We start from the raw sequence: 15,686 nt of genomic DNA on the forward strand, positions 1-15,686 counted from the left end.
CCTGTCCACGTTATTCACTACTCCCTCCGTTTCAAAATAGATGACCCAACTTTATACTAACTTTGCACTAAAGTTAGTATAAAGTTGAGTCAACTATTTTGAAATGGAGGGAGTAGTTGTTAGCTCCCTGTGCGAAGCCTCAGCAGTTTGACTCAGCGCGCGTCGTATAGGGTTTTCCCGCTTCATGGTTTGCCCGTCAGCACGTACGACCGTTCTCGGGACCGTTAGTTTTGTTTGTTTCACCAGAGAAGATATTTTCCCCACTTGCACGGGACGGGGCAGCCTAGCTAGCAGGTTCTCGGGACCGTCAGTTTTGTTTGTTTCACCAGAGAACATATTTTCCACACTTGAAGCTAGCATGGGCCTGCAGGGAAAATGATTTCGATTGTATGGGTATAATGTGCACAAGCGTGGCCGGCACGTACTTTTCACCTGGCCGAGAATTGACCCCGTCGTACTTTTATCTGGACCACGAAATGTAAGCCAAGGACCAAATTCTACCGGGGGTTTTACCGGATTTCCGCCAGCTCCACCCAACTGGTCAGCGAGTTCCGTTCTAGACAATCATCTCTCCGTCTGCACGTCGACTTGGTCGAATCAATGGCTCTTCAACCTGACGTCTGAGTAGACTAGGTAAAAAGTTTCATTTACAGATTGCCTGGAACCAACGGAAAAGGAAATGAGCGGCACAAGAAGAGACCCAGAAATCGTACGTTTTCTTTTCTTTGGTAGCTATACTAGAAGAAATCGTACATCTCTAAATTTTACAGCTAAACTAAACAACGACGGAATGGATGTCAGGACTAATGGCGGCGTGTTTCAGTTCAGTGAAGCGAGCTGCTATTCCCGAGCAGGCTATTGGAGGAAGGGGAGCTCCTGTCGCTGAACCACCTCTCCTGGACGGACACAGGGGAGGACCCCGCCGCGCCCTTCTCCGTCTCCCGCTCAGCCACCGCCGTCGCCGGGGCAGACGTCGGCAACGCCTCGCCCCTGCCTTTGTCCGGCCCCAGCGACTTGTCCGTGCCGCGCGACGGCGCCGACGAGCAGAGCGACGACGTGGTCGACATGAACGCGGCGTCGTCCGCCGACGGCGCCCACCCGCTGACCTGTATCTGCTCCAGCTCGTCGGCGACCTCGGCCATGGACGGCCTGATCTCGCTGTGGAACGCGAGGCACCTGAAGGCCAGCTCCGCCACCTTGTGGATGGACGTGAGCGTCCACGCGTCCCGGTGCGGGTCCAGGAAGGGGTCGACGATGTCGTCCACGCAGCCCCTGCCGATCCTCTCCACGGCGAGCTGCGCCAGGTTGACCTCGCTGGGGCCCCGGCTGAAGTCGACGGCCTTCATGGCCGTGATGATCTCCACCAGCACCACGCCGAAGCTGTACACGTCGCTCTTGTCCGAGAGGTGGAAGTTCTGGTGGTACTGCGGGTCCACGTACCCCGGGGTGCCCTGCGGCGCCGTGGAGATGTGCGACGAGTCGACGGAGGTCATGCCCATCCGGGACAGCCCGAAGTCGGCCACCTTGGAGTTGTACTCGTGGTCCAGGAGGATGTTGCTGGACTTGATGTCGCGGTGGTAGATGGGCGGGTGCACCTCCGAGTGCAGGTACGCGATGGCCTTGGCGGTCTCGGCGGCCACGCGGAGGCGCACCGTCCAGGGCACGGCGGGCCGGCCGCGCTCCCGCTGCAGGTGCTGCGCCAGCGTGCCGTTGGGCATGAACTCGTAGACCAGGATCTGCTGGCCCTGCTCGATGCAGCACCCCAGGAGGCGGACCAGGTGGCGGTGGCTCACCGAGGACACCAGCTTCACCTCGTTCATGACGGAGTCCAGGCCGCCGTCGGCGTTGTCGCGGTGCTTGATCCGCTTCACGGCGACCAGGCGGTTGTCGCTGAGGCGGCCGGCGTAGACCGTGCCGTAGGCGCCCGTGCCGAGCCGGTGGTCCTCGGAGAAGCCGCTGGTGGCGCGCTCGATCTCGCGGTACGAGTAGAGCGGCACCGTGCAGTCCGCCTCCGACAGGAGCCGCTTCGTGCTCTGCTGCGACCGGATGGACGCGGAACGGCGCTTCAGCACGTGGCACACCACGCAGCCGATGCCCGTCACCATGGCTCCGAAAATTATTCCTACAGTACGTGCAGAAATGTCATCAAGAACCGATAAGGGTTTTGCAGAAAAGTTACAGAAACCTTGTATGGACCAAGAAAATGCAAATTATATTGTAGAAATGTCATCAAAAACCGATAAGGGTTTTGCAGAAAAGTTACATAAGAACGAATCCTTCCAATGATCGAACTGCTTCTGTATGAACTTTCCTTTTCTTTTGAGATGTCCGTAGGATTTCCGGAGAGTATTTTTTTCAATAGGGTCTGTTTAGGACACATTTTAGATGTGACATATGTCACTCACATCTAACCTGATGTCCACTATGTATGTGGTCTATTTTTTTTGTCGCAGTTTTTTTGTTCCTTGTTGCTGTGTTATTTGTGGGAGTTTAGAGCTTCTTTGATTCAAAGAAATTCTATAGGAATTTTGGAGGATTGAAAGCCTTTGGAATTTTTCCTACGTTTGTCCTTTGATTCATAGGATTGAATCCCATAGGAATTTTTCCAATAGAATCTTGTGTACTACATTTCATAGAAAATCTAACATCCACTCCAACCTCTTTTTACAATTCTTTTGTTTTTCCCGTGAAATCAAACACTCCTTGCTAACAACCTCCACATCGTCTTTTACGTAAGATCTGTACGTAACATCACGTATGTGTAGCATTGCTTTATTTTTTTAGCAACTTCCAGAGAGGACCTATTTTATTCTCAAAAGAGTATTTTTACATTTTAAATAACCAAGTGATACTGGGCTATGTTAAAAGCCCATCAATGAACGAACAGCCCAACCTTGCTATTTTGTGATCTAAACACTCTTATATTTCTTTACATATGGAGTAGAATATAAAATACAGCCCAGTTTCAGAAATCATATTAAACAGTACACATGCATGGTGGCCCATAATATTATTTACAGGACCGAGAGACAAATGAGCCCACATAAATGGAAAGATGGTCCTTTCTTCAGCCTAACATGTACTCGCAACAGCGGGTTTATCTCTTTCTCCAAAAAAATCTACTTTAAATTTTCGTTTTGCTTTCTTTTTGTTTTTTTCATTCCATATCCACAATCATTTTCTGAAATCTGGGAGCATCTTTTTCAACTCTATTTAAAAAAAGTAGAATAGTGTTCAAATTTAAAATTTGTTCATCAAAATCAAAAAATGTTCATCAAGTTCAAAAAATAATGATGAATTTTTTAAAATTGCTCATCATATCAAAAAATGCAGGTCAAATTCAAAATTCGTTCATTTATTTCAAAATGAACAAAATGTTCATCATTTCTTTAATTTTTATATTTTCAAAATGTTCATCATCTCTTTAATTTTTATATTTTCAAAATGTTCATTAAAACCGAAAGGGCTGCAGTTTTGCAGAAAAGTTACAGAGACCTTGTACGGACAAAAAATGCAAATTATATTAGAGTGAATGTTGGAATATTATGAAATTTCATGAGACATAAGAACAAATTCTTCCCATGATCGAACTGCTTCCGTGCGAATTTTCCTTTTCTTTTGAGATATCTGTACGATTTTAAATTTTCGTTTGTCCTTCTTGTTGTTCTTTTCGTTCCATATTCACAAACATTTTCTGAAATTTGGGAACATCCTTTTCAAATCTATTTTAAAATCAAATAGTTTTTCAAATTCAACTTTTGTTCATCAAATTCAAAAAATGTTCATCAAGTTCAAAAAATGATGATGAATTTTCTAACAAAATTCATCATACTAAAAAATGTAGGTCAAATTCAAAATGTGTACCTTAATTTCACCACAAATTCACTAAAAATAAAATGTGTTCATCAATTTCGAAAAATAATTCATTGAATTTAAAATTTTATCATCAAATATAAAACAAATTCTAAAAATGTTCATCCAAAATTCAAATTGTGTACATAAAAATAAAAAATGGGCATCCAAAAATAAATTTGTTTATCAAAATACAAAAAATGTCCATCGAAACTAAAAAAATGTTCATTGCTTCAGAAATTATGAATTTTTTTCTGAATTAAAGCACATTTTTTTGTATTCGTGGCATTTTTTGAAATTCTAAAGTTTTTTTTCGAATCCTGAACTTTCCTAAAGAAGCAAAAAAAACAGAAAACGAAAAGAAACGAAAAAAATAGGGGAATGCCGTCTGAAACCTGGCCGGCCCAAGGTCGCCGTCTGATAGAGGGGGGCCATTTTGGGTAAGGTTCAAGGTTTTAAAACCTTCCCAGGCCGGTTTTTCTTTCTTTTTACGCTTTTTTATTTTCCTTTCTTTTTCGTTTACGTTTTAGCGTTTATTTTTTTCTTTTTACATGTTCATTTTCTGTTTTACTTTTATTTTTTTTCTTGTTCATTTTCGAACATTTTTCTATTTTTGTGAACATTTTTTAAAGCACAAAAACAAATTGAATTCGTAAAAAAATCTATTTGATCGCGAACATTTTTTCAAATTCACAAACATTTTCCAATTTTTTGGTTCTTATTTTTTGCTGAACATTTAAAATAACCTGGATCATTTCTTAATCCACAATAATGTATTCAAAATCCTGAACATCTGTTAGAATTCCTGAACATTTTTCAAAATCATAAACCTTTTTTGAATATGGGAACTTTTTTTCAATTCCAAGACCATTTTTTGAATTCAAAAACATTTGTCGAACTTGGAAACACCTTTTGAATTTGAGAACAATTTTTGAAAACTTGGGAACATTTTTTGATATTCAAGTTTTTTTAATACCAACCATTTTTTGAAATTCAGGAGTGTTTAAACCCCGAACAATTTAATTGAAGCAAAAAGGCAGAAGATAACAAAAAGAAATAAAAAAACAGGATCACCCGCCGCTCATACGGGTTGGCCCAAAAGCACACGCTCGTGTAGCGGGGGGTGCGCGCTCGGTCGCTACCCAGCAACCCGTGCGCGAAATAGGAGGTCCCGTTGAAAACATGCACACAATATAAGCATAATTGGTTTGGTGCCAAGAATTGGCATGCCAATGTTTGGCATTGTGCCAAATATTGGCTACTACTTGGTTGGTTACCGAGTCATCTTACCATCTCACAGAAAATTGCCAATAGTTGGCAAGCGTTGGTATTGCCAACATTTGGCTAGCCAAATATTGGGAGCAAACCAATCCTATTCTATGTGAGTGGATGACATTTGTGTTGCACGATGGTAGCCACTTGTACAACTTTTCTTTTTAGTAGCTACGATAGAGCTTTTCTTTCTTATTGTAGCCTTGATCAGTTCTAAACTTTCAACCGGTGAGACATTTCTGAGGATTGTATAGTGGCAGTGCCAAAAAAGCAATCTAAAAAATAAATAATGTAGCTTTCTTAAGTTTTATATCAGCTTATAAGATGCATGAGCAAGTTACCTGCCATGATAAGACCAACGAGGACGATCTTGCCACAATCTCTTGATAGGTAATTCGAGCGATCGCACTTGGACTTGGAAACTGTAACCATTGGACACACAGGTGTAAGATTGACGAGAAGAGGGAAAAAGGGAGTAGCAATGATATCAAGAGTCTGACTTCATACATTATTTAGCAATTTCAACATAATTTAAGCGGCAATTTGAAGAACTCCTTTCATAACATTACATTGACATGCATGCAAAAATAAAATATTCCAAGGCCAACCGCCTGCTAACGAGCTAGTTAACTACTCATTTACTCTCGCCGGCAGATCTCAAATATCAGATTACGTTAAACTTCACGCAATTTTATTCAGTGATCAAAAGTTAACTCAGCTATCAATAGATACTTGCTGGTCAACAAAGATTAATATTTTGCAAAGTAATTTTTTTTGACCAATTTCAATGTATGTATTCCACCACATTCTGTATTGCACGTGAGAACCTCCTGAGAAAATTCAGTGATGCATGATTTTTACAGTATGAAATGCAAGATGATTATTTTCATTAAAAAGAAAAAGAATGGCTAACCCCAGGCATCGGCCAGGTGATATTTCACCCGATCGATATCCTCATCCACCATCCCACTTTAAGTGGCAAATCTAGGAATACATATCATACCCATACGCAACATCATTGCAGTGTTTACCACCACACTCGTAAAAACTCATTCAACAATAATGCAGCATTTCAAACACGCCACATAGCAAAAGTTATATGTATGCAAAAATCTCCGTTCGTTGAAACAAAAGCGTAGAAAATTTGCTACCATACTCGTAATATATAAAAAGACTAACCTAAGCAACATATGTGAACAACACATACAACAACGAAGGAACACATTTGCAACATCAAAACAATTTGTTCCTTTTTTCAAGATGAAGGTGTGTATGCAACAAACGACATATGTGCTTGCATGCATGTCAAAAATATCTAGGCAACATAATAAAATCTCTAATTCACTAACCTCTCGCAATTAACAATGGAGACACCACCCTTCCTAGATCCTAGATCGCCGGAGCCCCAAGAGCTAAGTCACGCAACCCGGTACCCACTCCCCATACTCACAATGCCTTCCCAACATTGGTGCTGCAAAGTCGCAATGTGGTCATCCATGAAGTGCTGGAGGCACTTGAGTGGAGGAAAACCTGGGGAGTTGGCCGACCGATGGTCAATTCGATCGATCATTTTCTAAAAATAACATGGAGAGCTGGCCGAGAAACGAGTGCAATCCGCACGTGTTGACAATGCAATAAGACGCAACAACAAAAAGCACCATCTAAACACCCAAAAGTGATGATTCCCGCTGCTGCTCTCCATGCAGAGGCCGGAGGTTATCCTCCTTTTGAACCAGCACGCCACGAGGTCCCGGTGCCGTTTGCGACGCCTAACATCTCGCCGGCTAACGGGCGAGGGAGAAACGTGAGGGAATTCAGCAATGTGCGTTTTAGTCGACAGTGTGAAACGTAAATGGCTACCAAGAAAGGGGGCGGAGCCACCTTATCCGTGAGGTTTTTTTTGTCAGAGAAGTCGGTGGGCAGAGCCTTTCGCGGCTCCATTGAACATGTGGGTGACACAACCAAAGAACCAAGGGATATGATCAATTCCTGCCCGTCTGTCTTCAAGGTGCCAATGGTCCACAATTCTAGGTGCGCAGCCGACGCCGCGGATTGTTAGTTGCGTGGTCAACGAGAGCGAAGGCGTAGAGTAATGGCTAGTCTGTCCGTCTAGCTCGCACAACTTGACTCGCTAAATGGAGAAGGAAAACAAACGATGAAAGAAATACTCGTTGTGGTGTGTGTGATGAAGCACTGACCTTCCCGGCAACCGGCGCCGTCGACGAAGCCGTCGCCCTCGAGCCCCTCCGGGCACTCGCACCGGAACGCCTCCCGCCTCGCCGTCGTCGCGTTGAACTGGGTGCAGGTGGCTCTGGGGGCGCAGCCGCACCGCCCCGGCACCCACCAGTCCAGCTCCAGCGCTTCGAGCAGCAGCGACGGCCCCTGCGCGTCCGAGTAGCTCACCGCCGTCACCAGCCCGGTGCAGTTGGACCTGAGCACCTCGCTCTTGTTCAGAAAATGGTGGCCGCTGGTGGTGTTGGAAGGGGGCAGGATGCAGCGGATGGGCTCGTTGGCGGTGCAGTTGGACGTGGTTCGGTTGATGTAGTCGCTGCTGCAGTTTCTGATGCGGTCAGCCTCGGAGCTGCTGCATGACCTGACGACGAGCCCGTTCCGGGAGGAGGGCGCGTAGCTGTCCGAGAAGAGCGCCGCGACGGACGCATTGAACGAGCGAGCGCAGTCGGGCTGCAGGTTGAGGGTGAGCGCGCGCGGCGTGACGTTGCGCACGAGCAGGCCCAGCTCCGGCGCGCCGCCGAGCCACGCGGCGCCGACGCCGTCGGCCCCGACGTGGCAGCCGAGGCGTACGGTGCAGCCGCTGGAGAAGCCGAACGGGTACGGCAGCGTCATGCGGCCGCAGCTCCGCACGCAGCTCCCGTTGCCTCCGCCGGCCGCGGCCGCCGCGTGCAGCAGCACGGCCGCCAGCAGCGGCAGCAGCAGCAGCGCCGCGCACCGCATCTCCGTAGCTAGCTGCCTTAGCTTATCCTACTCCCGAGCTCCGAGCACGGCGTCCCTCTCATCTTAGATTTGTTCCTATAGCTAGTCAAGCGAGCTTGGTGCTGCTGCTAGCTGCGGCGCAGGGAAGGAAAGGAAAGGAAGGCGCGCGCGGCAGCACAATGGCTTGATGGTGTCTGTGGTGGTGCGCGCGCTTGCGTCCCCGCCGCGTCGGCTGTCATTTTTGCTGGTTCATTGCAGTGGAATTTTCCGCATTGAAAGCCGAGACCAACGACCAACCTACTCCTACTGCTCCTGCTGTGCTGCCCCATCCCGCACTGCACACACAAACACACTGGCACGCAGCTCATCACTATCCCGTCTACTCTAGCTAGGCCCAGAGAGAGAATCCAAGTAATCACTCCAGCAGTCCATCCTCCCGTCTCGCCTCCTCGCCGTCATGGGAATGCGGGGCCGTACGTCGTCGTCGTCGTCCGCCCGCCGCTCACGGGCGCCCGTTCCCACCACAGGCACAGTCACGGTTAGCTTGTTACATTCTGCATCGGTGATCCCTCCACCGTGGCCGCGCAGGCGTGGACCGGAGACCTCGACCTCGGCCTCGGGTAGCCGCCAGCTAGCCGTCCCACCCTCTCCACACGCTGCGCCCACTTGCCGTGCGCCGCATGCCAACGCATGGAAAAATCCCGGGCGGGCCAAACGACGACCCGGGGTCCGACGACGCAAGGCATGCAACTGGTCGTTTTCTTGTCCGGGAAACGGGTAGTGGAAGTGCGCACGTATGCCCGTGGCCTTAGATTAAGAGAGGGGACGTGACCTCACAGGGTTTTCAGGATTAGGAGAAGCTAGTTTAGTGGCACCACGTACTAGGGGCGGCTAGAGGCACCCTAATCACGTAGGATGGTGGAGACACCCACCTAACCGTGCAACTATCTGCTTCATAATGCAGTTTAATTTGCTGTAGGGGGACTAATTAATCAAGGTCAACCTACTCTACGGTGCTGATGAGCAGCTAATGGATGGGCTGTGCAGTATTCAACGAGGTTGATGCTGCTATTGCAAGCCACGCTACTCCATAATTTAAATTAGTTGATTTGATTGACTGACTATACATATATCATATTTTTCAGCTGCCTTAGAGGAGAAAATTTGATCACAAAATAAGAGGAAAACATGTTGCCAAAAGAAAAGTAGGAGGAAAACAAACAAATGTACACTGCCGACAAGCTTGAATACCTTTTCAACCATACCTGGATAACCTGTCCCTGATAGCATTAGTTATCCCCCAAGAAACGGCCTTGGATCCTGATTAGCGGCGGCTTCCACTTTCCACACCGGCCAAAGTTCCGAGTTCCGCTCGTCGCTGCAGTCAACAGCTACAGCTTGCATCCGCCAAATCAGCACGAAAAAGGAGATCAGATAGCGGGGGGCCCACACACAAAGTTCCATCAAAATCAGCTGCTCGTCTGTAGTAATAATATTGGAAGTAACACAGTAAGGATGCAATTAATTCCGACGTTTTGCGGAAGGTTACAGCGGGAAGGAAAACAGTGACATCCCTGCCAATTTGCTCATGAGAGCCTCTGGTCCACTAGCAGTTGCTTGACTCTAGTTGGCAAGTTGGATGCAGTTATTCGGCATCGCTTTCAACCCTACACAAGCAAGAACCAGAAATACTGGAATCTGGTTTCATTCATCTTCCACCGGAATGCTTCTCTGACACTATTGTTCATCCGACAATGATTCATGTGGTTTTATAAACAAGCAAAACTGTAATACATGAGTATCGATATGATATAACAGTTCACCAAAGGTGTGACCACTTCAGTATTTCTCAAGAAATTGCAACCTCAGATTTAGCAGGTAGTAATATACATCACAGTGATTCTGAACATGAATCTCCTCTCATTACATGTATCAAAAGGTATGGTGTGTGGACCTCAGATTTCCAGTATCGTTCTTATCTGCTCAGGCGAATGCTTGACCAACGATCTTGGGTCAGGATAACAGTTCTTTGGATCCATCACCGCCCTGTAAATGAGCTCGTAAGCTTCTGCTAGGGCTCTCGCCAAACCGTAGCACGCGTCTGAGCGTAACCTTGGAACCTGCAGCTGCTCGAATTCCGGCAAGGAGCCTTCTGTTCCAGTCACAATACCATAGAATGCCTTCAAGCATTCCAGAAGCATTTGTGGTGATGTCTCCACGACATCTGCCAGAGGTCTTGCATCGTCATTGCCGTCAGTGGAGCTGTAGTTCTTTAGGTATGGCATCTTACTTGACAATCCACATTTACTGAGAATGCTATCAGCTTCTTTATCTACTAAGGCACGCGTGTGTGTTTCGATCATAGAGCGAAGGTTGTTAACATAGCTTGTAGCAACCTCCTGATCCATCAGTGGTTCCTCAATAGCTGATAAGCAGTTGATGAGGTAAACTTTGGACGAAGATTCACCACTCTGTACATTGCATGGCATCATGTAAGGAAAAGTACTGAAATTACTTGGATGTAAGCAAATGTCTACAAGTTGATTTGCACAGCTGAAGCGAGCTAGTCTACCCAGTCAAAGGCTTAAAGCAAAAAGGTTTCTGATCCGAGCATAAAAAATCACAGTTTCTTTAATCTGATCAGTGCCCAAAAGGTTATGAAATAAAATTGAACACAAAGGCAATCATGAAATCCACAACACCGGCTGTTTTTCATAAAGCCAGTTATATTTTTATTCTGGGACCATAAGGCGAGTACTAAGGAATGCAAATTGGGATTGCATGCCTATCAGTATATGTAGGATCAGCTTGTCAATTACTAAATCATAAGTGTTTCCCATGTCTAATAGTGCTAGCCACAAAATGATTGGAAGTGTTTGATCTTATCCATCTCTGCCCCGCTAGTTGTCTCCTCTTTTTTCTCTACAGTTTGCACTAACAAAGGTGCCAGTTTCACTGTTGCAGCTACAGGGAACTTTCTGAAATTTCTTGACTTGTACCATCTGTATTTTACTAGTCTAGTAACTGTATAGTGTGTGGTGGTGACTGGCAACAGAAAGAAAAAAGGCAGTCTGTTTTACTAGTTCAGTTCATGACCAGAACAAAAGTACAAAGGTTGCTCCACAATAGTCACAGGTCCAAGGGATTCACATTACGATGCACGTGGCAAACAAAAAGAATTATGCTACTAACCAGGACCGATGTAGATGATTTCTTTGATAGAATAGCATCAACTGAGATTGAATCTCTCTTACTTCCCATAGGTTCAGAACTAGTTCTACCACGCCGTGCAAGTGCACCTTTTGACTTTTGTGCCTCTGCGGCTTGCTCACACATCTGAAGAGTAGGTCAGGAAGTCAGGATTAGCACTAACAGTACCACATGTAAATGAGGACTCCCTATAAACCACAATGCAGATAACATCACATTCTGTGGTAACAAGAATAAAGATATAACAAAACTACTTGTAAAAGAGAAGAACAGCAAATATGGAACACCTTTTGAACCGATAGCGCATGTCATCTGTAGTAACTGGCTCCACTAGAACATACTAATATATTAGTTTCTACAAATCACAGGTACTGATGCAATGCAAAATGTGTAAAACGTACACACCTGTTATTTCATATTAGGTGCAGTCTAGCGTTACTTTATACTATATGATTACCCAATAAAACATCCACATGGAACAGCACCAAAAACTTCTAGAATGAAATGAAATGTTTTGGAAGTGACACTAAAACACATAATTACTTTGGAGATATTAAGCAATTGTGTAATACTGATAGCTTGCTTGAACTGAAGATAACTTGATGGTGAATACAGACACTGAAATACTGCTAGTTTCAAGAATTGTCCCATAACATCACAGTAGACATAGAGGATAGGAAGATAAATCCTATTATTACAAAAATAATAATACAGAGTGCTCAGTGGATACTGGATAGGATAACAATTCAAAATTGCACCAAGGATAAAAATTAGTCAGATCGAGCAATAAATTTTCAGCTTGCCGGACATGCTTTTTAGACATCTGTACAAACTAAGTACACCGAATGCAGAAAGCTCACCTGAATTATAGGATCCAGTATTGCAGAAATGACTGGATCAAAGTTTAACCCTTTTCCAGAGGCAGAAACCATCATGCTATTGTAGGTACTTATGAGCTCAAGCAACAGAGAAACTCCCTCCCTCACTGCTGGCGGGGGAGAGAGGTCAACCGCAACAAGTGGAGGATATCGCAATAACTTTTCTCCACGGCTCTTCAGGATGTTGAAGAATGTCCGCTGTGTTGCATCTCTAAGTGACCATATTGTATTGCACAATGATGTGTCTACACCCAGCAGTTCTGATATCTAGAATAGAAAAGGACCATGTGTGAACTGAATAAATCTTAGCTTTACTAAATGGCCAGAACTAGAATTTCAGACTCACCGTGTAACCATAAAACTCCAGGGTATTACTAAGTTTGTAAGAAACTATCAGACTTGGTTGTGACTGCAGAACTTGCTCAACTCGAACTTTAAACGGTCGGCATGCCCCTTCAAATATTCTATCGAGAACAAAAGTGAAATCAGATTCTCCTTTGGATGAATCACCTTCTCTTACAGAATGACGACGATTAGCTGGACCACTGTCACTTATTGCATCCGGATCAAGCAGCGCAGCTATAAGCTCTCTTTCAGATGCAAGTGCCTTCAAACATTAAAACCAGAAGTTCAGAAAGGCTAAAGGACTATCTTTAAGTTGCAGATGAATGATGCATATGTGTGCATGTTATTTGAAAGGGAATTTATTTAACAAACATTAATTAGCTCATTGCATACTGACTATTAACAAGGATAGACCAAGGAAATCACCTGATGCAGCCATCCCAGCATATCGCCTACATAACGAAGAGGATCATGAGCATGCACTTCTATTGGCCTTGGGAGCCCTCCGGGTCCACCTCTAGTAAGAGCACTTATGAACCGCCTGAATAAGGCATGATGCCTCATATTGGCAACCTATGGATGTGGACAACTAAACTATCAGACACCATTTGAATTAACTGCAACTTTACTGTGTATAGAAGGTAAACTCAGGTATCATGACTATTTACAAGGCATGGCATACCTCTTCTGCGCAGTACTTGAACAGAACAGGCCTTTCCTTCAGGCACCGAACAGCCTTCTTCAAAAGTTCACTTACTTCAGGATTATCAGTATCACCTAGTTTTTTACACTCAACTTGAACCCACCTGATGACAGGGAAATTTGAATTACGACACTTCAACATAAAACATCAATTGATGATATTATATAGAACACAGCACAATAACAAATTCGAGCAAGGTATTTGGCAACAGTTCATTCAACAGTACTTATCATGAGAACTTAATTATTTTTCAGAGTGCCTAATGAATGAAGTCAAGTACAGATGAACGTTGAACACTAGCTTTACAACAGTAGGTAAGGTCAAATTAGAGCACAAAACAAGAATTACAAAGTTAAAAAAAACAGCCAAAGGAAATGTTAGGGTACCATATTGTCAGTAGCAGTAAAAGCAATCAAAAGCGGTGAGTGGAAATATATCTCCAATATGCAGTAAAAAATAAAGACATCTAATGTAAGGAAAAGGAACAGCAAAAGATTAGATGACTATAGAAAGATAGCCAGTACCTGCATAATCTTTCATAAGCTCCTTCTTGGTACACGGACATCATATCCATAAGTTCCAAACCAGCACGCTGAATAAATATAAAATAGGGCATTAACACAAATATTCTATGGAATCAGCTATTAGAAGCAGGTTCCCAGTGTCAAAGCGTCTAGTTCTTGGTGGAGTGTAGGGTCATATCCTTACGGGCCCATTCGGGTTGCAGGGCTTTTTTAGGATTCCAATAGGATTTTTTCCTGAATATGGCATTCATTTCATAGGAATGGAGGAACTAAGATTCCTTAGGATTGTGTCCATATTGGCCTAATTTCTGAGGATTCTTAGCATTATGTGAGACCTCATGGAAAATTCCTAAAGATTGGAGTGGACAGGGCATCCAAATCTTTTACTTTTCCTATTGCTTTGATCTGGAAATCTCGTAAACCAAATGAGCCCTACATAATTTGAGCAGACCATGTACATGCCAGTAAATGGATTAATAGAACTCCATACTTCCGAAAATACAAAACTAAAAAAATCAAATTAAGATATCCTATTAACTGCTTTCACCCGAGGAAGAGCCTATTTATGACAGACAGCTGAAAAACCATTCTTCTAATTGGGTTGACTGGCAAGACAAAATGTTGATGTTGCTGTGATCTCGAAAATTAAGGCAAGAAAAAATCTGAAGGACAAAGTGAAAGTACCTGGTGGTGTGTTCGCAGCAGAACCTTGCAGTTCGAATGGATTTCTTGGACATGCAGTAGTGCCTTAAAGAATTTCTCATCTATATCTTCTTCCCGGAGTGCATGTATCTATTAAACATAAGGTTCTGTGAATAAACATACTCCAGATTGTCGTGCCACTAAATGGGCAAGACATCATACCATAGCAACCAAAGAATCATTGGAACAACTGATTTCGTTTAAGTAGAGAGTAGTACCTCTTCATTTGAAAGTTGGTAATCCCGCAGGAAACATGATACAATTTCTTGGCGCTGAGTGATAACCTCAAGTTCTTGTTGCAACCTCTCCGTTGTGCTGATGATATCCCCTGTACTTGCACTACAGCTGCTCAATGCTTCCTCAATCCTAACACAATGGTGGTGAATAGCATTCAAGTTAAACCGGTTGATCCTGGTAGAAACCTTTTGCATCTACAGCTTAACATTATCTATATTTACTCCAATGTCTTAGTTAGGACCAATAATTAACTGCAGGTCTACATCTAAACTCACAAATGTTGCAGGTTTTACGGTCTCCGTTGTACTGAAAACATGTGTTCACACAATGTGACAATTCCCCTAAATCTACAGGTTTGAGCTGAACCTAGTGCAAAAAATATCAGAAAATGAACTAAGGTTCCATTTCCAGGCAGGCGGAGCAAAAGAGCAAAATGCCAGAATGGACTCACTTCTTCCAGGAATCGTCCAGCGCGTGCACTTCCCCCTCGACGCGATCCAACGCCTGCACGCGAACAATAGAAGGAAAACGAGCAATCAGGTACCAATCGACCAACGGACGACGTGCGGAGGAGAGGCGGGCAGCAATGCGGCAAGAGCGCGCACCTTCTGAGCGGGGAGGGAGGCGTCGAGGAAGTGGCGATTGATGGCGAGCGCGCGCTGCTCGACGGAGGACTTGAGGTTGCGCCGCGCCTGCGGGGTGTTGTGCTCGTAGAAGGTGGAGAGCGCGCCCAGAGAGGCCAGCAGATCTGGGCTGTCCGTCCGCGTCTCGAGCACCTTCTTCAGCTTCCGGGACACCCCCGGCGCCAGCGCCGCCGCCATCCTGCCCCGCTTGGCCGCCGCCCGGACGCTGCGCGCAACGCCGCCGAGTTCGCGATCTCAATTCGAAGGTGATCTTCCCCTCCGTCCTCCCTTCCCTTCGGCTGAGGAGTTTGGCGATGGCCGTCTGGGATCTGGGGGAGGTGAGGCTTCCGCCGTGCCGCCGTGGGTCTGTCAGTGTTGGTTTGAAGGCAGGCTCACTTAGAGCTCACAA

The 15,686-nt window shown here is 45.1% G+C and overlaps 2 protein-coding genes across 2 annotated transcripts; both read right to left on the reverse strand.

Moving 5' to 3' along the window:
- Positions 1-588: 588 nt before the first annotated feature.
- Positions 589-8,568, reverse strand: LOC125552429 (Protein kinase superfamily protein). The gene is made up of 3 exons (XM_048715982.2): positions 7,323-8,568; positions 5,466-5,546; positions 589-2,122 (listed from the first exon to the last, which is right to left on the reverse strand). The coding sequence occupies exons 1-3, from the start codon at positions 8,074-8,076 to the stop codon at positions 825-827; spliced, it is 2,133 nt and encodes a 710-aa protein (XP_048571939.1). The 5' UTR covers positions 8,077-8,568; the 3' UTR covers positions 589-824.
- A 1,275-nt stretch (positions 8,569-9,843) lies between these two features.
- On the reverse strand, positions 9,844-15,655 carry LOC125552431 (oligomeric golgi complex subunit). The gene is made up of 11 exons (XM_048715983.2): positions 15,260-15,655; positions 15,106-15,158; positions 14,636-14,783; positions 14,400-14,507; positions 13,716-13,783; positions 13,171-13,294; positions 12,915-13,061; positions 12,490-12,750; positions 12,126-12,410; positions 11,248-11,391; positions 9,844-10,526 (listed from the first exon to the last, which is right to left on the reverse strand). Exons 1-11 carry the CDS (start codon positions 15,473-15,475, stop codon positions 10,011-10,013), a joined length of 2,070 nt encoding a protein of 689 aa, XP_048571940.1. The 5' UTR covers positions 15,476-15,655; the 3' UTR covers positions 9,844-10,010.
- Positions 15,656-15,686: the final 31 nt, after the last annotated feature.

This window comes from Triticum urartu, chromosome 4A (genome assembly GCF_056163025.1).
Source record: "Triticum urartu cultivar PI428250 chromosome 4A, HENAU_Tu73, whole genome shotgun sequence".
NCBI classification, from domain to species: Eukaryota; Viridiplantae; Streptophyta; class Magnoliopsida; order Poales; family Poaceae; genus Triticum; species Triticum urartu.